At 40.6% G+C, this 25,278-nt stretch overlaps 1 protein-coding gene across 1 annotated transcript; it reads right to left on the bottom strand.

Moving 5' to 3' along the window:
* Positions 1-11,543: 11,543 nt before the first annotated feature.
* On the bottom strand, positions 11,544-12,104 carry LOC137735958 (uncharacterized). The gene has a single exon (XM_068475310.1). It carries the CDS (start codon positions 12,102-12,104, stop codon positions 11,544-11,546), a length of 561 nt encoding a protein of 186 aa, XP_068331411.1.
* Between the last annotated feature and the right edge of the window lie 13,174 nt (positions 12,105-25,278).

Below are 25,278 nucleotides of genomic sequence, written 5' to 3' on the forward strand. Positions count from 1 at the left end.
CAAACTAAAAACAAAGAGAGGCAAAATCAAGACAACAGGTTGGACCACTTGGAAAAGCAAATTGGGCAGATAGCGGAGTTCGTAGGACAATTTCGAGACCAAGGCAAACTCCCTAGTTCAACCATTGCAAATCCGAAGGGAGGAGTTGAAACTGCCAAGGAAATCATCTTGAGAAGTGGCAAGGAGGTTGGAACGGACCCTCAACCATCAAAATCAAATCACAAGGAAGATGAAAGATTGCAATTTGAGGAAGAGGAATACACCCAAGCCACGACAAGGGTGGAAACACCTTTGCCGCAGGCACCTATTACTCCTACGCCATCCAATTCAGGTAAGGTTGTTCCAAATTTCATTATTTCTAACCCCGTTCCAACAAATATCCCTATTCCTTGCAGGTTCATGAATTCCAAGGAAGAAGAAAGTGAAAAAGACATCTTGGAAGCCCTTCCAAAGGTGCAAAGTATGGAATATCAAGAATTCGTTAAAGAGGATATACTTGAGACAACAATTCCCAAAGAAGTTGGATTTTATGACACGGGACAAGTCATAACTTTCGAAGGGGTGTTTATTCTTGAGTTCATGTCGGAGCACAAAGGTAAGCCGCCTCTCCGAATTTCAATTTTCTTTTATACTAATATGTTGTTAATGATTCAGGCATCCACTCTAGAATTTAAACCATTAACGGATCATCTCAAGTATCACCTCCCATTCAAAGATCAATTTCATGCCGTGCAATAAAATAAAAAATAAAAAAATAAAACATGGCAGAATGATAGAGCCTTCACAAAGGATGTTTACGTGAAGCCCCACTACGAGGCATCGGAGCGGGAGGCATCGAAGATAGATCATTCGAGGCCTCAATACTTGGTGGAACGCTAGATGACCCAGGAAAAAGGTGCCTCTGGAGATAAGCCGTAAGCCTTTGACGGTCACTTTGAATCCGACCTTCAGATTCTTGCAGCTCATCAAGCTTCCTCTTCATGCCTGTCGAATAATTGTTTGCAAGCACGTGCAAACTTCTATTCTCGTGCTTAAGCTGTTTGATCTCTTGCTTGAGATTTTCCACCTCTGCCATCAACGATTCAACTTGATGGGAGCGAGCAAGTAGGCGTTGGACCATGTTGGACACAGAGCCCGCACACTGAACACTGAGAGCTAGGGACTCTTGAACGGCCAACTCATCGGACCGTCCTGAAAGCAGCCTACTATCTTTAGGAGTGAGGAGGTTCCTAGCTACTATCGTAGCTGTTGTTGCATCCGTCATCATGGAGTCTTCACCTGTAAGAGGACCATTAGAAGATAAGAAAGAAGGGCGCCATACATTACCTTGACGCGGCGCACCCGTATCACTGCTGAGACTCAAATCTAAGCAGATGTTAGATGGGTTAGCCATTTTTCAAAGGTGTTCAAAGAGAAGGGTTGGATGGAGTAAAATCTCAAAGGGCCGGAGACGATTTTCAAGAATGGGCAATCTTCAAAGTGTGCATGTTGGAGGTGATCGATACCTCTATAAAAAGCCAAGGCGACACGACTACCGATTCAAAAAGCCGGATTTTCCTGCGTAAAGTTCGGCGACGCTCTCTCGGCTTTTCAGAAAACGCGTTCAACTTTGTCAAAAGATCTCTGACAAAGTTGAAAACACGTGGAGGTCATCATCGCAACTACACACTTTTGCCGACAAGCGTAAAGTTCGGCGACGCTTTCTCTGCTTTTCAGAAAACACGTGCAACTTTGTCAAAAGATCTCTGACAAAGCCGCATCCGCACTACTACTTGCCATTCAGAAATCAAATATGCGTTTGTTCAGAAATCGAAGAGGCGCCTGCTCAGAAATCAAAGAGGCGTTTTCAAGGATCGAAGAGTCATCACTCTTTTTCAAAAAGCCTGATTTGCTGGATCAAAACTTTTGTCGACAATGGTAAAAGAACAGTACCACCACTTGCTATTGGAAAATTTCTATATATGTCAACATTCATGGCAAGGCATACATCCAAAAACGCATGACTCTTCTTCTTGGCCGAGAATGTAGCTACAACCAAACCTCTCAACATGCTCAGTTTTCTTCTTCCCTTGAGAACACCTATTCAACCATTGATGTACCCCCAAAGAAGATACCAAATGCCTGGAGAACAGATGAGGCAAGAGGAATTTCTTCAAAAGCAAAAGTATCTCATATCATCAAGGGCGAAAGCAAAGGTATCTCATATCATGCTCTTTCCCTGTCTTTTCCTTTGTCCTTGTTCTTACTCGCATGGCAAAGTGAAAGAAGCAATCAGCCGGCACTTGGAGTCAGTCTTCCGATTTGGAACCGACTACCTGGAATCTATTCCCTGGTTGCTTACCTAGCGTTGCTCTCGAGTAGTCATCTTCAACGGTTGATACACTTCCAGAGAAGGGACCACTTCTGCAAAGGGGAGCAAGTAAGGCAAGTGAAAATGATACATTGAAGCATGTGGAGACAAGCAACAACTGCATATGCTGAGTTATCCTCTAACCCTCTTCAATACGAATTGGAGAGATTGAACAAAGAAACAGATAAAAAGAGTAAGCTCAGACCTTCGGGGGAGACCAAAAGAATCCTCCAGCCCAGTTCAAGATTAAGCTTGTGGAAAATCAACGATTGGAGGAAACCAAAAGAATCCTCCAGCCCAGTTCAAGAGTAAGCCTATGGAATCACCAAGATCAAAGCCTCAATGCAATCACCAAGGAGAAGATGGAATTTACACTCCATAACCAGATTTGCGTCCCTAAACTCTTCTCTTTGTTAGTTACATTTTGCCATGTTTAGTATGTTTAAGTGCTGTTTGTGTGTTTACTTCTGTTTTGTGTGAATCTATGCTTAAAACATTGAGGACAATGTTTGATTTAAGTGTGGGGGGGTAACTAAGAATATTTGATGCAAATTCGTGGGATTTTATCACCCATAACTTCAAGTGTTGTTCCTTGCTGTTTTAAGGTGTTTTTAAGCTGTTTTAGAGTGTTTTAGTATGTTTTGTTTTATAACTTCGAAAATCACATAAAAATTTGAAAAACATGTTTTGAAAAGCCTAAAAAGAGTGTTTTGAGTCGTTTTTGTGTGTTTGTGTCTTAGGGTACCTTCCAACACAATGATAAGGATTTGGTTTGTAATTGCATGACTGTTAAAAAGAGTTATAAACATGGAGAAAAGTTTGATTTACTTTTGGTATATGCTTGGTTATGGTTATAATTTATGAATTCACATGCAATCATAAAGAAAAAATCAGCTTTTGTAACATGCTTGAAGGAAGGAACTCATAATAACGCTACATCCCTATGAGACTCGAGCCATTACCTTCTTTGGAGAGTTATAATCTGTGATTCTTTGTTTTCTAAAGTTGTTGCATGATCTCATTATTCCTTGCTTGGTTGCTACTTAGAATGCAATTGTATAATGATAGAACTAAATGCTAGAACTTATATCCGTTTCATTCAAAGCATGACATTGAATTACATAACATATATCAAGATGAAGTTGTGTAGTTGCCACCATAGCCAAATAGCCTTACTTCCCATATTTCGTATTTGTTGTAAGTTTTAACCCCGTTGAGCTTTGTTCTTTGTTAACCCACATTATCCTCACCTAGCCTAGTTTAGGACAGTCCACACCCTTGTTCTTAAAAGATAGTGAGCATGACTTAAATGAATTCCTTTTGAGTTACATTATGCAAGAAAATGAGTGTGGGGGAAGGAATGTTTGTTCTTAAGTTTATATGTATGTTTTGAGATTCAAAAGAAAAAAAAGTGTGAAAAACATATGAAAAAGAAAAACAGAAAAGAAAAGAAAGAAAGAAAAGAAAAAGAGCTTGAAAAGATGAAAGAATGAGTGATTAAGTGTTGAATGTTGAAGAAAGGGTCCAAAACACCAAATCTGGCCCTAAATTGTCTAAATTCTCCCTTTTTGTTCAAAAGTTGAGTTTGCATTCAAAAGTGAATTCTAAGTTGATTCAAATGCTTTGCTCACTATTTCTTTAAGAACCTTTGTTTTCCATATCACGTCTTTGTTAGCCAAACACCCCAAGCCCCATTACAACCCGTGACTTCAATCTTGAGTGTTATGTGTTTCAATTTGTGGAGTTTGAACTTGGTATGAGCATATGGTGTCACTGGTTCTCGCATCTAAGTAGTAGCATTCCATTCATGAGATCATATCTAAACATGCTTATTAACTCCGGAAATTGCTTTCTTTGTGATACATATATGTGAGTGTTCGTTTTCATGTTTACATCAATCTTCTCACATATAACTAGATTAAGGTGTGTAGTCAGAAAATCGGAGTGAAAATTGAGTGCATATCTTGTAAGGAATTGAGCAAATTCTCTAAAGCATGTTACTACATTCAAAACATGGTTTTAAATGCTTAATTGTGAACTAGTATGTGGTGACTATGATTAAGAATGTACTTAAGTGTAAAGATGACTAAAATCTGTGGGAATGATGATTTTTAACATGTCATGTGCATTGGAAATCCCTGAGGCAATTGTTGGAAGGTTTAGGTTTTGTTTTGTTTTTCTATTTTGCTCGAGGACTAGCAAAAGCTAAGTGTGGGGGAATTTGATAGGAGCATATTTATGCGACTTAATTGGCTTGTTCTCATGCATTTACGTTGTGTTTCTTTAGTTATTTTAGTCCTTTATGCCATTTTCGTGTGTTTCTAGGTTCATATGGCTAAGGAAGCAAAAAGGTGCATTTTGGAGCATTTTGGAGCAAAATTGGGCTTGGAATGGATAGCATATGCTTGGAGCAAAAGGAATGGACGAAATTGAAGACCTAAAGACCTTATGTTTGAGCAATATCAAGGACTCCTACCTATTCTAGGTCACAAAACAATGTCCCTTGCAACTTTAAAACCCTTGCCGTGTGTCCCTTGGTGTTTCCCTTCCTTGCCGTGCAAGGAAGGGCCTTGTTTCCTGTTTTAAACCATTTAAACACATTCATTCATCAAACCATCTCAGCCACAAAAAATCCCTTTAATCCGTAGCCTCCCATTGATCTATGAAACCATCTCAGCCGCACCTATTTTCTAACCCAAGGGCCTTTTCATTGTTTCATTTTTCATTTACATATTCATTCAGCCACTTTCACACACATATCAACCCTACATGCATTCACTCTTCATAATTCAACCACTATGCCGTGCACTCCCATCCCATTTCCAGGTTGTCCACTTCATCATTGCAGCCACATATTCACCCACATGCACTCTTCAATCATTCATCCTAGTTGGCAGCCACATGTTTTCCCATTTCAATATCATTCTCCCATAAACCATCAGCACATACCCTCACCATTGCCGTGGCCTACCCTTCCTTTTCCAGCTTTTCACATTCATTTCCAGCACATCCTTGGTGTGCCGTGCATCTCCACAATCCCAGTCATCTCCCTTTGTGTCGTGCATCCCCTCACTCTTTAATTATTTCAGCCACATGCACCCATAATCATTCACACCTTGTAGCCACATGCATTCCCCTTTGCAATTCCAGCTTTCCACCAACCAACCTAGCTGTTTTTCCACTTTCTCCCATTCTTTAAATCAGCCACATGCACATTCACCCCTTTCTCTCCCTATAAAACCATGCAATGCATTCATACACACAATCCCCATTCACACACCAACAACATCCCTTTGTGCCGTGCATCCTTTCCATTTCCAGCACTACCCATCCCTCCAAAACACCATTTCCACCACTCCCCACTCCATTCCACATACAAATACCCTCCAAAACACTATCCTTAGACCTTGTGCCGCAACAAAGAGGAAGAGAAGAGGGCCTAAACGTTCATACAATTCAAGTTTGAGTTGTTGGGATGTTTAGGTGTTTCTTTTCCTTTGATTTCAATGTTTAATTTCAATTCTCTTTGTCGTGTACGTATGAGGAACTAAACCCCCCCTTGGCTAGGGGGGGATTCGAAATACATGTTTATGCTTGCGATATGATTTGATTACTTCTAATTACGTTTCATAAGTTGTGAATTCAATTTACTTATCTATGTGAATTACATTGATTTGTGTGTGTTGGTTGAGAGTGCACGCTTAATTATCATGCGTAAATCTAATGCTAGGATATAAGGAAGTTTCACCTAATCGTTACAAACTTATATTCACAAGTAGTAAAAGTTGATGATCTCAATTGCGTTAAGTAAATTCTTGGCATAAGTTTCATGCAGTTCATAGTAACGAGTGCTTCGTCAATGCTTATGGTTTTCAAAGAACTTAATGATTCTTGCTTGTATCTCTATTATGCAATTCATGTAGGGAACTTGTGGGGAATGCTTTGGGTTGCCGTATGCAATCATCCAATTCAATAACGTTAGGAAAATCTGAGGGTTAATTAGTGCAATTCACGGTTAATCTGGGGCGTTGAGAATTCATGGCTTATTGAAAAGCAATTGGAAATCGTTTTATATGCAAGTATAACATGTGTGGAGATGAACCCCTTAGCTAGCTTCCCATCCATTCAATTCCATCAAATTCATATTTACATTCTGTTTTAAATTGCAATCTGTGCATTTAGTTTAATTTCGTCCAAAACTCAATCCCCCTTTACTTTATTGTCCAATTTAGTTAGAAAGTGTCTTAGTTTGTGTTTCTAAGTGTTTTGAATCAATTTATTTCCCAAATTCGTCCAATGTAGTCAAAGTGCTCAAAATTGCCCAGAAAGTGTTTTTAAGGAAGTTTTGAGTGTTTTGGGTGCTGTTTGAGTCTTTTGCTTTGTTTTAGTGTTTTAAGTGTTTAGTTTTGCATTCTTTGAGTCTAGTTTAGTGTTTTAAACTTTATTTTACATTTTTGAGTCAGTTTCCAAGTGATTTTGCAATCCCTCCTAATCCCCGGTTAAGAACGATCCCTACTTACATACTTACTACAATTGATAAAAAGAGGGTTTAATTTGTGTGCGTATAATTATCGCATCAGTTTCCAAGGTGAAAGAGGAGTTGGATAATGCCTTGGTTGAAGTTTCTAAGCTAAATAGGAGTATCCTAACTGAGAGGGACGCTGCCATGCAGGAGTTCTTAGGTTCCCAGGCCTTTCAAGATACTTTTAAACCTCACTGTATTCGGGCGGCTAATTTTGAGAAAAGGAAATGGACGGCCGTCCTTGAGTGTTACGATAATGGAAACATTATCCAAAAGTACCGTGATGAGATGGATGAGTACCGACAAAGAGGTGAAGCCTTCGTCCTCGCAGTTGATCCTAGTAGTGAGGATGACTTTGATCATGAGGCTAGTCTCGGTGATCAGTCTCAGGAGAATGAGGATGGTTCTGGAGATACCGAGGATGGTGGCGATGGCGATGCGGTTGAAACACAGAGTGATATTGTCAGGGGTTCGGCCTCAGATGAGGATGACTCATAGTGTTTTTTTTTTTTTTGCATGTATTTTGAATGTACTAGTTTGTTGTTTGTGTGGCATGTGCCATGTACTTTGGATGTACTAGTTTATTGTTTGTCTAGCATGTGCCATGTTATAAGGCTGAGGGTTTTTTGTTTGTGTATGTTTGCAACCTTGTACTGTGCGCTTTGATGTTATTTGCCAAGTATTTGTACTATCATTGATGAATGTTTGGTTATGTTTGAATAGATCCCTTGTTTGGATATAAGTCATGTTGACATATATATAGACTTTATTTCATGTTGTAAGCATTCATGTTGAAGCTTCAAACCTGAGCGTTTCAGTGATAGGGATGTAAGGGAGTTAGGACCAGGTTGTCGAAATCACCTCTTTATTGAATCGATGCCAAATAGCCTTCATTACATAGGATGCCGAATGGCCGTAGCTCAACACTTGTACAGTGTGAGTCTACTTGGAATAGTACTTCAAGTGATTAGCGTTCCATGGATGGGCAAGGGTCTTGCCATCGGAGCTCCTGAGCTTGTAAGAACCAGGGCGACTGATGCCAATAACTTCAAACGGTTTATCCCAATTTGGGCCTTCACTCGGGACTCTGTCGCAGAGTAATCTTTTCTTCAATACCCAGTCCCCCACTTTGAAAGAGCGAGGTTTGACTCTTGAGTCATAGTAGTTGGAGATGCGCTACTTGTAGGCGACATTCCTCAAGTGAGCTTGGTTTCTATGTTCCTCGACTAGATCCAAGTTGAGGGTGAGTTGTTTGTCATTTTCACTTTGCATGTAGTTCTGGACTCGGAACGTTGCTTGCTCAAGCTCAACTGGGACAACAACCTCTGTACCAAAGGCAAGTGAGAATGGAGTTTCTCCTGTTGAAGTCCGATATGAAGTGCGGTATAACCAAAGAACTTGGGGTACAAATTCTGGCCAACAACCTTTAGCCTTGTCCAAGTTGGTTTTCAAAGTGCGCTTGATTATTTTGTTGATGGCTTCAACTTGTCCGTTAGACTGGGGATGAGCTGGGGAGGCAAGACATAAGTTGATGTTGAACTTAGAACAAAACATCTTGAACTTCTTGTTGTCGATCTGTCCCCTATTGTCCGTGATTATCGCATTAGGAATGCCAAATCTGCAAAGGATATTCTTCCATACGAAGTCTTCTATTTTTGCCTCAGTAATGGTTGCCAAGGGTTCTACTTCGGCCCACTTTGTGAAGTAGTCAACTACAACGATTGCATAGCGGACCTTGCCCTTTCCTGTAGGCATTGGGCCTATCAAATCAAGTCCCCATTGGGCGAAGGGCCAAGGGTTGATCATAGGAGTAAGAGGCTCGGGAGGGAAGTGATGAATAGTTGCGTAGCGTTGACACTTATCACATGAGCGGAATATTCTGATGGCATCTTGGTGGAGTGTTGGCCAGTAATATCCTTGGCGAAAAGCCTTGTGTGCTAGGGATCGAGATCCAGCATGATCTCCATAGACTCCTTCATGTATTTCTCGAAGGACAATTTTCGCTTCCGCAGGTGTGAGGCACTGTAAGTATGGTAGGTTGAAACCTCGCTTGTAGAGTTGGTCATTAATGATCAGGTAACGGGTAGACTTGTATCGAATTTGTTTAGCTTGGACTTTATCATTTGGGAGAGTGCCATGAACAAGGAATTTATAAATTGGTGTGATCCAGCTATCCCCTTGTTGCAAGTTGCATACTTCTGTGACCATGGTGCTTGGTGTTGCCAACAATTCGACATGAATTTTTCTCCCAATCCTGTCTTCCACTGCTAAGGCGAGGCGAGCCAAAGCATCTGCATGACTGTTTGCCTCTCGAGGGACTTGGGTTATCTGGTAGTGGAAGTGCTTGAGCAAAAGCTGCGTTTGCGCAAGATACGCTGCCATGGAGTTATCCTTAGCATCAAAGTTGTTCGTGACCTGGTTAACCACCAATTGGGAGTCACTGAAGATATTAATTTGTTTAACTCCAAGATGTTTGGCCAAACGTAAGCTTGCTAAAAGGGCCTGATACTCGGCTTCATTGTTTGACGCCTTGAATTTGAAGCGGAGAGCATACTCCATTACCACTTTGTCGGGGGTAGTCAGGACTAGTCCTGCTCCACAACCCTGTTGGTTGGATGAGCCATCAACATATAGAGTCCATACTGGGAGTGTTAGTTCTACCTTCCAGGTTTCCAGGGGTGATGAAGCTGCTGCCAATGAAATCTGCAACTGCTTGGCCCTTTTCAGCTGGCTTTGGGTGGTAGGAGATGTCAAACTCTCCCAGTGCTATGGCCCATTTGATCATTCGCCCCGAAGCGTCAGGACTCTGAAGTATTTGTCAGAGGGGGTGATTGGTAAGCACGATGGTGGAGTGTGCTTGGAAGTAAAGGCGAAGTTTCCGAGCAGACATGACTAATGCTAGAGCTAATTTCTCAATGTTGAAGTATCGTGTCTCCGCATCTTTTAGAGCCTTACTAGCATAGTAGACAGGTCGTTCGATACTACTATCCCTATGAATGAGGACGAAACTGACTGTTGAAGCTGAGACAGATAGATAAACAATTAGGGTGTCACCAACTTCAGGTTTGGAAAGCAGAGGGGCTTTACTCATGTACTCCTTGAGGTTCTTAGATGCTTTGGCACATTCATCGGTCCACGTAATATACTTCTTACTTCCCTTAAGTGCTTTGAAAAAAGGAGCGCATTTGTCTGTGGCCTTAGAGATGAACCTTGTCAAGGCTGCCACCTTGCCAATAAGGCTCTGGATGTTTTTTGAGGTTACTGGTTCTTTCATATCCATGATTGCTTTGATCTTCTCGGGGTTAGCTTCAATGCCTCGTTGGCTAATCATGAAGCCCAAGAATTTTCCAGAGCCCACACCGAAAGCGCATTTGTTGGGGTTCAACCTCATTCGATACTTCTTCAGGATGGAGAAGGTTTCAGACAAGTTGGCAATGTGTTGGTTAGCATGTTTGCTTTTGACTAACATATCATCAACATAAGCTTCCATGCTTTTTCCAATCTGTTCAGCGAACATTGAATTAACTAATCTTTGATAAGTCGCCCCTGCATTCTTTAGGCCGAATGGCATGACTTTATAGCAATATAATCCTCTATCAGTAGTGAAAGCCGTGTGTTCTTGGTCCGAAGGGTTCATGAGGATTTTATTGTACCCTGAGTAAGCATCCATGAAGCTTAAGAGTTCACACCCTGCTGTAGAGTCTACAAGTCTATCAATGAGAGGAAGGGGAAAGCTATCCTTCGGGCATCCTTTGTTTAAGTTGGTGTAGTTGACACACATTCTCCACAAGATCTTTTGAAGCAAGAGACTTTCCTTGGTCGGATTTTTCTTAACAAGGACCACATTTGCTACCTACGTTGGATAATTGACTTCGCGGATGAAGCCTATGCTTTTAAGCTTTTCAACTTCTGCCTTCATTGCTTCATATCATTCAGCGTCATAAGATCTTCACTTCTGTCTCACCGGCTTAGTCTTGGGATCAATACTCAAGCGATGACAGATGATATTGGGAGAGATGCCTGGCATGTCCTCGTATGACCAGGCGAAGACTTCAGTGTTCTCTTGCAAAAAAGAGATCAATGCCAACCGAATGGGTGGTGACAAAGTGGTGCCAATCTTCACTATGCGATCTGGATAATCTTTTGAGATAGAGACCTTCTCCAACTCTTCAGTAGGTTGTGCTTGCTGGGTGAAAGAGTCATCTCGAGGATTGTCGGGTTGATTGTTACCACTGTGAATATTCAAGTTGGCTTTGTCCGAGCTGGTCTTGATGACTTGATCATGTATAGAAAGTGTTTCTTTGGGTACATGCAAGTGTTGTAACATGATCGTGCACTAAGTTAATCTCCTATGATGTAACCGTTGCCATAGGGGGTTAGAAATTTCATCAATAACATATGCGTGGATACTATGGCCTTGAGATCATTAATGTCTGTGCGCCCAAAGATGACATTGTATGCCGTTGGGCAGTCGACCACCAAGAAGTTAGTGGTGATGGTGGCTGTGTACGGGCTTGTACCGATGCTGAAGGGTAAATGTACGCTCCCTAAAGGTTGCACGACATCACCAGAGAAGCTTATCAGAGGAAAAACCAAGTGTTTAGCTACATTAATTGTTTTGAAAGCTTCAGCAAACATGATATTAACCGACACCCCCGTGTCTACCAGGATTCATCGTACATCAAAGTTGGCTATGTGAGCCTCCACAATCAGTGGGTCGTTGTGAGGATAGATGATACCTCTTTCTTCCTCAGGGTAGAAACATATTGGATCCCAGTTAGGCTTTTGATACTTGCCTCCCCTGATGTCTTCCACGTGAAACACTTGGTGGCCAGGCTTCAACGTTCGTTCATTGTTTTTCATGGCCCTGTTGGAAGATTCAGATATGGGTGTGCCACCGCTTTTGGAATATATCACATTCACTTGGCGTTGGTTGCGGTTATCCCTTGAAGGGTGAAGGAGGAACTGGTCAATTTTTCCTTCACGTGCCAAAGCTTCAACATGATCACGGAGGGTGATACATTTCTCGCTGTCATGGCCATTATACTCGTGGTAACCACAAAACATGCCTGTGTTCTTTGTGGACTTGAAATCTGGCTCCCTCGGCCTTAGGTTTGGTATCAAGTGAGCTATACTGGGGTAAATGGCCGTGCATGTGGCATTCAAAGGTATGTATGTCTCATACCTCGGGGTAGGACCATTCTTGACACGTGTTTGGCCTCCACTCCCCATTTGCTGATAAGGGATGGCTGTAGGGGGTTTCCCTTGATATGTCCTTGCCTCGGCGGAGGCATGGTGATAAGTCTATGCCATTACCTCAGAGTAAGTCTTCCAAGTGTTAGCATTGATCATGTACTTGAAGAAACAGTCGCGTAGGCCTGCCGTGAAGGCTTTAAGGGCGGTCTTGTCATCTGCCTCAGTGCAGCGAGAATACTCATGGCTGAAGCGGCCGGCATACTTTCGTAGTGACTCTTTCGACTTCTGGCGAATAGTGTACAAGTCATCTGCGAAATGCAAGCGATCTGTCTGGAAGATGTGTTGAGAGACAAATAGTTTCCTCAGTTCCTCAAATGAGTCTACTGTCTCAGGTGGAAGACAACAATACCAATTCAGAGCTCCGCCAGAGAAGGTAGAGGGGAAGAGAAGACATCGTTCTTCGTCAGTGTGCTTCCGGTATGCCATGGTGGACTCAAAGAGGTTAAGGTGCTCAATCGGGTCCTCCCTTCCAGTGTAGAGTTGTAAGCCAAGCTTCTGCTTTCTTTGCCTGGAGGGGGTGTCGAGGATCCTCCTTGTAAGAGGGCCAGGCCTAGGTTGGTTCCAGTCAGGTATTTCGGCCTGACATTCAGCCTTCAACTTGTTTACTTCCTCAAGGAGTTGTAGGACAAGGGGGTCCTGAGTAGAGTCAGGTACTGCTGGATCCTTCTTCCGTAAGTCTCTATCTCCTCTTGGAAGTAGGAAAGCTTGGTCAAGGGCATGAGATTTTTCTTTGGACTCACCGTACTGACTTCCAGGGCGAGCCTGTCGAAACGCCCATGCGTCCTCCGTACCTTCATATTCCTCTAGGACATGTCGCTCATTCCCTAGATTGGCAATTGGCTTGGGGCATGGAAGAGGACCGAACCTTTCAGAAACCCTTGGATCATTGACCTTTGAGCTTATATGGATGGGGTTCTCTCGACGTTGCCTCAGGAAGTCCCGACAGTCGCGATAAATTGCTTTTGATCCTTCTACTCCTTCTGCAAGAAGGTGCCTTCCTCCACTTCTCCTGCTTTGGGTTGAAGCAGCTGGGTCGAGAGAGGTCTCATGTTGATCAACACCTTGATGAGTAACTCGCTCCCCATTATGGATATCCATGTTGAAGGCAGGTGATCCCCCGTGTTGGGGGGCACCCAGGTGGTGGTTGACTTCTCCGGGGGTGATGAGTTCGTGTGTTTGAGTATGCCTAGCTTCATGGAGCATTCCGAAGAGCTTCTCATACTGCTCCTGGAGGATCTCATTCTTTATCGCTATCTTGTTGTTCTGGGCCTTTAGCTCATCGACTTTAGCCTGAAGAGCAAACCTCTTTCGTTCCTTCTTTCGTTGCTTTGTACTAAGTACGAGGGGGGTGTCGTTCTGCGTGCTGTGGCTCCCTTCACTCCCCATGTTGGAGAGGGGTGCCTGGTCGAAAGAAAGTGTGCGAATGGTGGAAGCCAGCCTGACAAAGCTAGAGAGAGTAGGAATAAGTGCGATTCCCATAGACGACGCCAAATGTTGATGCACAAAATCGGCGAGGACTTTGGTACAACAAAAAGTGTGAAGTTTGTGACCTTCGCTAGGTTGCTCTGGTCATTAGTGTGGATAAGTATGTAAATGAATAGAGACAAGGAAGCAAACAACACAAGATGTACGTGGTTCACCCAGATTGGCTACGTCCACGGAGTAGAGGAGTTCTCATTAGTTTTGAAGGGTTTACACAAATACATAGGTTCAAGCTCTCTTTTAGTGAGTTCTAGTGAATAGTTTAGTACAAATGACATTAGGGATTATTGTGGGAGAATGATCCCCTTTTATAGAAGAGAGTTTCTAGCTTTGTTTTGACATTGACACGTGTCGTGTTGTGATTGGCCTCTCATATCGACATGTGTCGCGCTATGATTGGCCTCTGATACCGACATGTGTCGTGTTGTGATTGGCCTTCTGGTTGGAGGAAAAATCTTGTGGATCCTTGACGGTATGCTGTTGACCGGTGCTTAGTATTTTCGGGATTGGTCAAGTATTGTACAAACAGGAGTACTTGTGATAGACTTGAGATTTTTTCTTTTTGTTGGAGGGAGCAATAGGAGGTAATACATATTGTTCATAGAATGTTCCTAGTTCATACTTAGTGATGGATTTATCTTTATTAACTTGTTTTGAAATTTTCATATCGATACACATTTTCAAGCTTTCCTTCTGGATAATATTGATTATATTTCCATAAGTAAGGATATGATATGGTATGATACCTTCTTCATTAACTAAGACACTTCTAATTTTGTGTGCAAAAAGATTTGGTAATCCATTTATAAATTTTTCTTTCCAAAATGGTTGATTACTGTCTTCTCTGAGAATGACTCTAGATATGAAAACATCTTTGTACCATCTAAAGTCCCTTAGAGTAGGACATCTCAGATTGCTGAGTTGATCATGGATCCTAAAAAATGGTTGATCCTTCTTCATCATTTTTAACAGCATTTTTTATTTCATTTATGGACTGTTCTGTGTCACATCCTGACCCGGGCCCCTGCCACATTCCAAGCTCGACTCCACCGTAGCACGATATTGTCTGATTTGGGCCCCTACCACACCCTCACGATTTTGTTTCTGGGAACTCACGAGCAACTTCTTAGTGGGTCACCCATCCTGGGAATGCTCTGGCCCATTCTCGCTTAACTTCAAAGTGGGGGCTCGGGTCGAGATGTGACAATTTTGGTATGTCAATCTCTGGCTGAGTGTGCCGACGAGGACTTCGGGCTCCTAAGGGGGGTGGATTATAACATCCCACATCGCCCAGGGGAGTGGATCCTATAAGCCTTATATGTATATTCCCATCTCTACCTAGCATGAGGCCTTTTGGGAGCTCACTGGCTTCGGGTTTCATAGGAACTCCGAAGTTAAGCGAGTAGCAGGCGAGAGCATTCCCATGATGGGTGACCCATTGGGAAGTTCTCATGTGAGTTCCCAGAAACAAAGCCGTGAGGGCGTGGTCGGGGCCCAAAGCGGACAATATCGTGCTACGGTGGAGTCGAGCCCGGGATATGGTGGGGGCCCGGGCCGGGATGTGACATTCCATGAGATGTTTCTCCCACCAGGAATGAAGCATTCCTGTAAATCCAATGACCAAAAGGTCGACAACTTGTGGTTGGCTGAGATTATGATTGGTAATATAACTATTAGCAACCATAGAGATATGTTGGAGTTTATTAAGGAGTTCTTGTTCAGACAAACCATCTATATTCCATTCACAGAGATTATCAGAAGAGACTGAGAATTGGTTTTGAATGTTTCTTTCCTCAAACTGGATATCCGAAGGTGTTGGCCTGGGATACCAATTTTTGGTAAGGGATGTTGGGTTGACTCACTTATTGGTAATCCTTTTGAGTTCAAGATTTTGAAAAGCTGGTTCAACTTTTCAGATGGAATCTGAATCATCTTCTGACTCAGAGGAAGTTGAAGATGTTTTTGATTGGGAATCGTTTGGATGTTTTAAGACCATGTTTTAATTCCAATAACATTTGGTCAATTTTTTGACTTGTAGAAGTTGATTTTAAGGTTATTGCCTGTGAAGAAGACTCTGATTAGCTTTTAGGGCACATTTCGAACAATCTCCCACTTGCACTAGAGCCAATTAGCTTGGTCATCAGTGATGATAGCTCTTCTGAATTCATTTTAAAAATGGCTGAGTAGTAGGCCTAGACAACGGATATCTATACGTTATCCATAGAAGCAACCTTGAGATTAACGACGTCACCATTATACATGATTCTCAATCATGCGGTTTAGCCTCATTTGAGTTCGGATCTTGATGAGACCTTGATTCCCTGGCTTGAACTATCACCCCATTAGTGTCATAGTCTCGGCACACTAGAGACACTTTCTGGTTGGGAATCGAAATGAAGAGTTCATAAATGAACTTTCCCATCCAAACAACAATGTTGTAAGATTCTATATGGCGATATATTTTGCATGATGGAACACACTAACGTCATTACTTTTAACGTTTCCACCCAAATATCTCTTTGGTCATAATAAAGAGATATCCAATTATCTCTTCATTTTAAACGAAGAGACATCCAATGTTGGATACGATATTAGATTTATAATCTAATACATTTGCACTTCCTTTGCGTTACTCTAATTCTTCCTCATTCTTGAGGAATCTATCGTTTAGTATTTCTTAAATACTTAAGGACTCACTTGACAGCTGCCATGGTTCTGATCCTGAGCTTGCACTGATATTGTCTTGTACCGATCTTGGTACAACTCATATCAATGCTTTTCATACAATATGAAATAAATAAATCACCTTTCTGTGTGTGCATAAAGGATTCTATTTACGCATTATTTCTTTGGGAGTCAAAGGGTACGTTCCCTTTGAGAAGAGTAACTTCCTAGTCTCACTAGAATTGTCATTCTGATTGAAGTTTATCATCATATGAGAAACTTCCTAGCATCAAATGGTATTATACCATTTCCTTGTATATGTTGTATATACACTCAATGTAGTCATAAGGATTTTCATTCTTATTTCTTTCGAATTAAGAGGTGTAACTCTATGACATAGTCGTAAAGTTCAAACCATTCATCCAAGACGGTTTATAAATCCTTCTCAACTACCTTGGAGCTAGTGGTGTAGGAACTAGGTTGTTATATTTGTTGACTATCATCTTGTCATTCAAAGAACCCATTCTTTGAGTTCTATCTCTCGTTCATTTGCTCTATCTTAGGCAAATCCTATTGTAGGATTACAATGAACTACCCAACAAATCACATTTGTTAGTTGGTTTATAGAAGTGATATCCAAAGGTTAATTTAAGGATATCCCACAAGATTGTTCTCTAACAAATATTGCTAATTAGCACACAACCCCAAATCTTACCACGCTTAAGACTTGTCTATCTTTCCAACTACATCCTATGGAGTCATGAAAATTTTGGAAGATCTTCTAATTGACAATCATATTGTCTTAGAAGTATATATCCTATATATGGGTAATTGATAACAACCAACGAACTAAATGTTATTCGAGTTCGTTCTTCTCCTAATGGAGAAATCCATTATCTTATGATGCTAGTTTCCTTGATATCTTTCAAGGAAACTCTTTAGATATCAAGGAAACTCTTCTAAAGTGTTATTTTTCCTTGGATCAAATCTGAGGAGGTAAATACTTTAGACATCTTGCTCATCAACCTACATTCTTGAATTCTTTGACACCTTTTGCAAAGTATTCGGACTTGTGTTTATTCAAAATAGACGATAGTTCAACCGAGAGCAATCTTCGGTGAATGCCATACAACATGAGTAGTATTATGTTGTGGACAAGTGCCACTAACATCTAAGTGAATTAACCTTAACAACTTTGTGATTCTTTCTTCTTTTCAAAAGAATAAAGATTCGAACATTTCGCCTCTATACAATTTTAACAAGAAGGCATTGGATCCAGATCTAACGATCCAAAGCATCTATCTATGACCAACTTGTAATTTATGTTTTAGAGGTGTCACAACTCAGTGGGATTGGTATCTACCTTGCAACCTTTTGGGTTTTAAGCATCATTATATTCTAAACAGTTAACACGACCACATTATTTCTACAATGGAGATAGTCAATTACAATAATCCAATCATCCATTAATAAAGAACAATGTTTTGTCAAACAAAACATACATCCATCTCTTATAGCGATGGAATTAAGTTCTTTATTCAAATTGGAATGTAAAGAGAATCTTTCTTTTTTCCATTTTCTTTGGTAGTTCATATGAGGAAATAAGTACTATTTGCTTTTGCAGAGATCTATATTTTATTCACGTTCCAAATGTGATGTACTTTCTCTTCTCTCATTAATCTTCTACTTCTTATTATCCATACTTTTACAACGATTGTAAAACATAGTTACTAATACTGAATCAAGCATTCAAGTAGAAGAACCAACTATTTTTAACTATTCAAGAACAATTTACAACACCTTTGAAAGGTGTGTTCTTGTCATTTGCAAGACATTTCTTGCAAATACCCCTTCCACTGTCCATCTGTTCATAAAGAAAGTTTGTTCCCTTGGAGTTATTTCGCCTTCTTCATTTGACTTCTCCATTGACTACAATAGTCATGGTCCCTAAACTCCCACTATCTCTCTTGAAACTTATTTCAATTTTGGTTTACACATCAAACGATTTGGAGAGCGTGCGGTTATTGTTCACTATATAGTTTACAATAAACTTAGTTAGAGACTCAAAGGTGAAGTCCTTGCCTAGTTTCCGTCTCCTGAAGTGGTTTAACACTTTAGCACTCAATGATTCAAAATCATCATAAGTTCATGTTGATGGACTATTTTTGTCTATCAACCATTATGTTCTAAACATAATTACAAACTTTCAAGAGTTGTTCAAGGCAACTCTCATTTCTTCATACAACAATTTGTAAGTGAAGAATCACAACACATAAAGTGTCCATGCCCTTATGCTTACTTCTCAAGTTCCTTATTCATTTAAGAAAGAAACAAGCACTAGTGTTCACGTTAACTAAGGGTTGTCCAAAGCAACTCTTATTTCTTCATACAACGATTTGTAATGGAAGAATTATGACACTAAAAGTGTTGTCCTCTTTTATGATAGACTTATCTAACATGTTCTTCCAATGATACATTATCAATAGGAAGATTGTGAGGATGAGACTACTTAGGTACATATACAATCCATTCAAGACAATATATGGGATTGTGGTACCAAGTTCGGAAACTAAAGCCTTCGGCTTTTCTTTGTCAAGTTTTGGATAGCGTTTGCAAATATATCGGTAAATAAATACATAACAAATATAAATTGATTGATTTTAAGCCATTTGATCCGGGTCTTTAAATCAAATAGCACTACCCACTATTTTTGGCAAATTCCATATCCTTCATCGGAATTCGAGAGTTTTGGAAGAAACTCTTAGTAGGGTATGGGAGACTCACCATTACCAAGCCCACCTCAGAAGAATATCATATTGGCTAGCAACAATAATGATGAGAGGATAACGCTTTAGCCATTTACAACTTTTGTAATTACCCATCTGGTTTGTCATCTAGAGAATGATGCCTCAGAAGAATATCATATTGGCACCATTGCACTTAGTTAAGTCATTCCCACCATGCTAGTTCAAGTAGGGGTTCAAGAATGGCCTCAGAAGAATATCATATTGACCATACTCGTTGGCTATCTTCACTTCATCATAGATTTATAGGCTTTTCCTGAATGTAAGCACATACCTTGTATACCCCAGAATTAGACGAATACAGTGTATGAGTCACAAACGATTGGAGCCTACCACGGTGGAAGGCCACGAAAGAGTGTTCAAAGCACTCTCACACTTATCAACTTAATAATGGTTGAGGGTTTTTAGGTCTCCTCACATATAAGCTTGCATTTTAATCTCATTAAAACAATTTTGGTCCTATTACAACTATTGGTCCATGTGATTGTTTTAGTAGTATATGATACTCCCACTATGCATGTAAAACAGTTTTTTAAAGCAAGAGTATATGGTACTGCTAACATCGGTAGTGATTTGGTGAAGATGTCGGCCATATTGTCTTGTGAACAAATTTGCGTAACTTCGATCTTCTGATGCTGTTGTTGTTGATGTGAGAAGAAGAACTTCAGCGCAATGTGCTTAGTGTTGTCTCCTTTGATGTAACCCTTCTTGAGCTATTCAAAGCATGATTCGTTGTCTTCCTAGATAATCATTGGGATGTCAATGATGGGATAAAGATCACAGGAGCTTCAAATATGGCCCACAACTGCTCTCAACTAGAAGCATTCTCGAGTTGCTTCGTGTAAGGCGAGAATTTTAGCATGGTTAGATGAAATGGAAACTAAGGTTTGTTTAGGTGACCTCTAAGAGATTGCGGTGCCTCCAACGGTAAAGACATAACCCGTTTGAGAGCGCACCTTGTGCGGATTAGATAAGTATCATGCATCAACATAACTAACAAGGTGAGAATCGACCCGAGATAAGAGGGTGCGTCATCACTCGAGCATTTGTAGGGATAGAACTGGCCTAGATCCGTAGTACTCTTAAGGTAACGGAAGATGTCTTTAACACAAGTCCAATGTTTGTGTGTAGGTGCATTACTGTACCTTGTCAAAAGATTAACAGCGAATGAGATGTCGGGTCTAGTGCATTGAGCTAAGTACAATAAAGCGCCTATCGCACTTAGATAAGGAACTTCAGGCTCCAAAATCTCTTCATCATCATCCTTCAGACGAAAGGGATCTCGTTTTGCATTTAGTGATCGAACGACCATAGGAGTACTCGAAGGCGTCACTTTATCCTCGTTAAAGCATTGCAACACCTTCTGGGTGTAGTTCAATTGATGTACTAAGATTCCATCTGAATGGTACTCTATCTTGACATCGAGACAATATTGAGTATTTCCTAGATCTTTCATCTCAAATTCTGACTTAAGGTGCGCGTCAATTCTCAATCTCTTCAGGAGTCCCAATGAGGTTCATGTCGTCGACATAAATTGCAACAAATCGTAAAACTGAAATGTGACTTCTTAATAAACACGCAAGGGCATAGTTTGTTGTTCACATATCCCTGAATAGTCAAATATTCACTTAGATGGTTATACCACATTCTTCTGGATTGCTTCAAACCGTAGAGTGAACGCCTCAGCCGAATTGAGAATGTGTTCCGGGGTTTGGAAATATTTGATCCGGTTAATGTAAGTCCTTCAGGAACTTTCATATAAATTTTCATATCAAGATGCCTATAAAGATATGCAGTTACTACATCCATTAGCTATATACTCATTTTTTTCGAAAACTACCAAACTGATAATGTAGCTAAAAGTAATCACATCCATAACGAGTGAATAAGTTTCATCATAATCAATCCCGGGGTGTTGTGAAAAGCCTTGCGCAACAGATGAGCTTCATAACATACAATTTCATTCTTCTCATTTCGCTTCCGAACAAAAACCCATTTGTGCCAACAAGCTTCACATGTAGAGGAGTAGGAGCTACAGGTCAAACATTTTACATTTCACAAGCAAATCGAGTTCGACTTGGATTGCTTGTTTCCAGTTTGACCAATCAATTCTATGTTGACATTCATCAATGGAACGGGGTTCAATGTCATTGCTTAACATGATCTCAGTAACTCTTGCATATGTTAATGCATCATCGATGATCATCTCATTTCTACACCAAACATCATTCAAACTAGCATAATGGACCGAAATCCCTCGATTCTCGAGAGGTGGATTCGTCTCTTCAAGGACGCTTCCGTAATCTAGAATTTTCTCATGAGTTGGATAGAATGAGTAGGCGACATTCAAATTCATGATAGGCGGGGCCTGTGCCATGGGTTTCATCTTCTAGGGGTGTGAATTAGAGGATTGGCTAGCCGCTAATGTACGTAGATCATCCAAAGTGGTGTCTTGGGCCTCCAGGAGGGAAGTCCATCGTACATTTGGTACATCCATCTTTGCAGGCACATTTGCTAGAATATATGATCTTTTCACTTGAGTGAGATCTGTGAAAGCATCTGGCATGCTCTGAGCTACGCTCGGAAGATCTAATATGCATTGCACTTCAATTTCAGAATAAGCAGTGTAGGGATCTAAATGAGACAAAGTGGGAATCGTCCATGATAATTCGCGTCATTCATCAAGAACGATGATGTTTTTATCTCTCCCTAACGATAAGAAGACTATCTCATAGAAGTGACAATCCGTAAAATGAGCGGTAAACAGATCGCCTGTCAAAGTTTCTTAGTAACTAATAATTGAAGGAGAATTATATCCGACATAGACTCCCATCATTTACTAAGGCCCCATTTTGTACATAAAGGCGGCGAAATCAGCACATAGACTGCACAACCAAAAATGTGCAGATGCGATATGTTAGGTTCGTATCCGATAGCCAACTAAGGGGCGTTATATGGTTCGGTCGTAACATGCCTCAGGCAAACCAACATGGTTGTGTACAATATTGCATGGCCCCGAGCAATGATCGGGAGTTTGGTACGTATAACCAACGATTAAGCAATCATTTGTAAGCACTTAATGAATACCTCTGCCAGGATGTTCTGGATGTGAACATAAGGTAATGGATGTTCAACTTTCACCCCAACCGACATGCAATAGTCATCAAAAGTTTTAGATGTGAATTCTCCAGTATTATCCAATTGAATAGATTTGATCGGATAATCAGGGTGTTGAGCCCTGAGCTTGATAACCTAAGCCAACAGTTTGGAGAATGTAGCGTTCCTTGTGGACAACAAGCATATGTGTGACCAACGTGTGGAAGCATCAACCAAAACCACAAATGTCCCCCTGAATCCTTTGTAGAAAAATAGGAGGATTTGAACGGATCTTGTTATAAGAAGGCTTACTAATAAGCTTTCCCTAGAGCAGGTTTCGCATGCGATTCATTGAATCGAACCTAAACTTCGAGTTTGTGGATGCCCATGTGAAGATTTGAGAATGCGGCGCATCGCTGTTAGTAGGGCTGGCCACATAGTGGCTCTCTATAGGGTGTATGGTTGCAGTATACAGACCACTCGGGATACGCTTCATCTTCTCTAGAATACATTTCTGGCCATATTCGTAGGAAGTGATGTACAGAAATTCCACTCCATTTTCTACATAGGTTTCAACGTGGTAATTACTATCTCTAAAGTCCTTGAAACTCAACAACGTTTGTCTGGAACGGAGAATAAAGTGCCTCATTAATGGTCAAGATTGTACCATTAGACAACATTATATGTGCCTTACCATATCCTTTGATCAGGTTGGATGGTCCTGAGAAGGTTGTCAGAGATGCATTCTTAGGTACAAAGTTGATGAAATAGATGCATTCACGCAAAACGATGTGTGTTGTTGCACTATTTGCCATACAACTAACTTTCCCACTAGTCATACCCAGAAATAAAAAATTAATTTGAATTGGTTACATGCATAAAAGTTCTAAAAACAAATATCCATTCAAAATAATTTAAGTATTCAAGGATGGTAAATAAATAAAAAATTAATATCCAAAAACAAATCACCAACAAATAATCCAAACATAAAGGAAAATTGTTCAAATTTAAACCACAAGTAAAGAAGGGGTTCGACCATTAGGTGGAATTCGGCCGCACGTGTTCTAAAATTCAACTAAAAATAGTTCATGCCTAAGATTCTAATCTTCCATAGGGGTAATAGCCTCCTGAAAGTCAGAAACCTTCATCTTGGTACTCTCCAGTTCATCTACTTGCATAAAGTTTGATTCAAACTTCTTACGATGAGAATGATATTCAGCTACAACCTTCAGGGGAGCACGGCAAACACGAGACCAATGGTCCTTTGAACCATAACGGTATCACATGTCCGCATCCATGGTGTCAGGTGCTTTACCCTTATTCTTGAAGTTCAAGGCCTTGGGAGCGAGGTTAGAGCGCTTTTGTGCTTGGTTTCCTCCCCTAGACGGGCCTTGGCTTTGTCATGTAGGAGACTTCTCATTTCGGTATAAATGTCCTTACTCTTCTTTTACTGCAATTTACTTATGCTCTGAACATCACTTGTGTAAAATGGGTCAATCCCCCTCAGATACACACTCTAGAATTAGTTACTGTATGTTTTTAATTTATTCACATTTTCCACATCACTATACTTTATGGCTTCGTCGCCTTCCAGGAGTCGGCCAGTATATCGCGATTCGAATGTCTAGGTGGACATTCCAAGTCGGGGTGTGTAAGTTTGGGCAGTACTGCATTCATCACACACGTGATGTAAACATTTTCGATTCTTAAATTCTAACATCATAGTTATGCCACCTCATTGAACATGAAATATGATAGCTTTTCATGAATTTCGCTGACACTTTTTGACAACTTACTGACCTTCTAGAAAAACATTGTGGGAGCCGCCACTAGATTTTATGTGAAGAAACTATTTGCCAAAGAAAGTTCTGAAATGAAGACGTTTTGTTGACCTTGAAGCAGGGTAGCTATATCGATAATTATGTACTACTGAAAATTTTACCGATCAATCCCAACTACACTCCAGCCATCGTTACCAACCCTTCTTTGTTAGAAAACCGCAAGCGCTTTCATCTTTAGCAGTCTTTATTTATTGTGCTACATTCTAGAATTTCCTCGAGGATTTGCTTCACCTTGAAGTTTCTGAAAAATGTCTCAAGTGACTATGTTAGTGTTGAAGTGGTTGCACTCAACAGAAGAACATCTAAAGGACAGTCACATTTGGTACCCGACAACGTTAATCTTTCAAACATATCAGTTATGATTTCGGATCTTCAGGAGGAAGATCGAATTTCGATAAATCTCATTCTGAGGTAAAGTTAGCCACAATTCCCATTCTTGAGCTTAGGGCAGTTTCACAAACACTGGTTTCTATAATTACATACCAAAAACAGTAATCAATGTTCCTAAAAGTGACAAAATCACCTCATAAGAGCAATTTCCCTAGAAATCTTGCTTAGTCTTTCAACTGTGCCCTAGGTAGTAACCAGTGACGCTAATTGCCACCATAACAAGACTTTCCTGTATCTGAAAGCTGTCATCCATTATTCAGGTGGTATGATTTCTTTATATTGAAAATATAATGCGGTATATGGATATCATACCATTGCCAGGACACTGGCTCACTATTCCATGGAGACAAACATTACTAGAATGCCATAGAGACATTAAGTAACGGCACGACCAACATCACACACCATCGTGAAAACTTAGGAGTACGCCATTCAGGAGAACATCAAACTCATAGTCATGTCATCGACAATAACCACTAGTCAGTCATATTATCCTTGTTTGTTCAAATACTTCAATCACATGGTACCTTAGTCAGGTACATTTTGAGAATTCCAATGCCACAAGGCAAGTCTGTTATGTCCAGTGCGAGTGTAGTGCTTGCACCATTTCCATTACCAATCCAGTAATGCCAATTAATTTTATTTTGTTGGATATCATGGAATTCCACATAATCCAAGAGATGGGTCAACTACATTATTATTATTCCTTTGGTAGAGCATCGACCGAAAGTAGTCATTTTTCGACGACCTGTCATCCCTATGGTCAGCTCCACTGGCAAACATCAGAAACTGAAGCACAACTTAATCCCCATCATAAAGGCAAAACATTTATTGAGAAAAGTTATGAAGGCTTATTAGCATGTGTTGTAGAGG

Source organism: Pyrus communis, chromosome 6, assembly GCF_963583255.1.
Source record: "Pyrus communis chromosome 6, drPyrComm1.1, whole genome shotgun sequence".
NCBI classification, from domain to species: Eukaryota; Viridiplantae; Streptophyta; class Magnoliopsida; order Rosales; family Rosaceae; genus Pyrus; species Pyrus communis.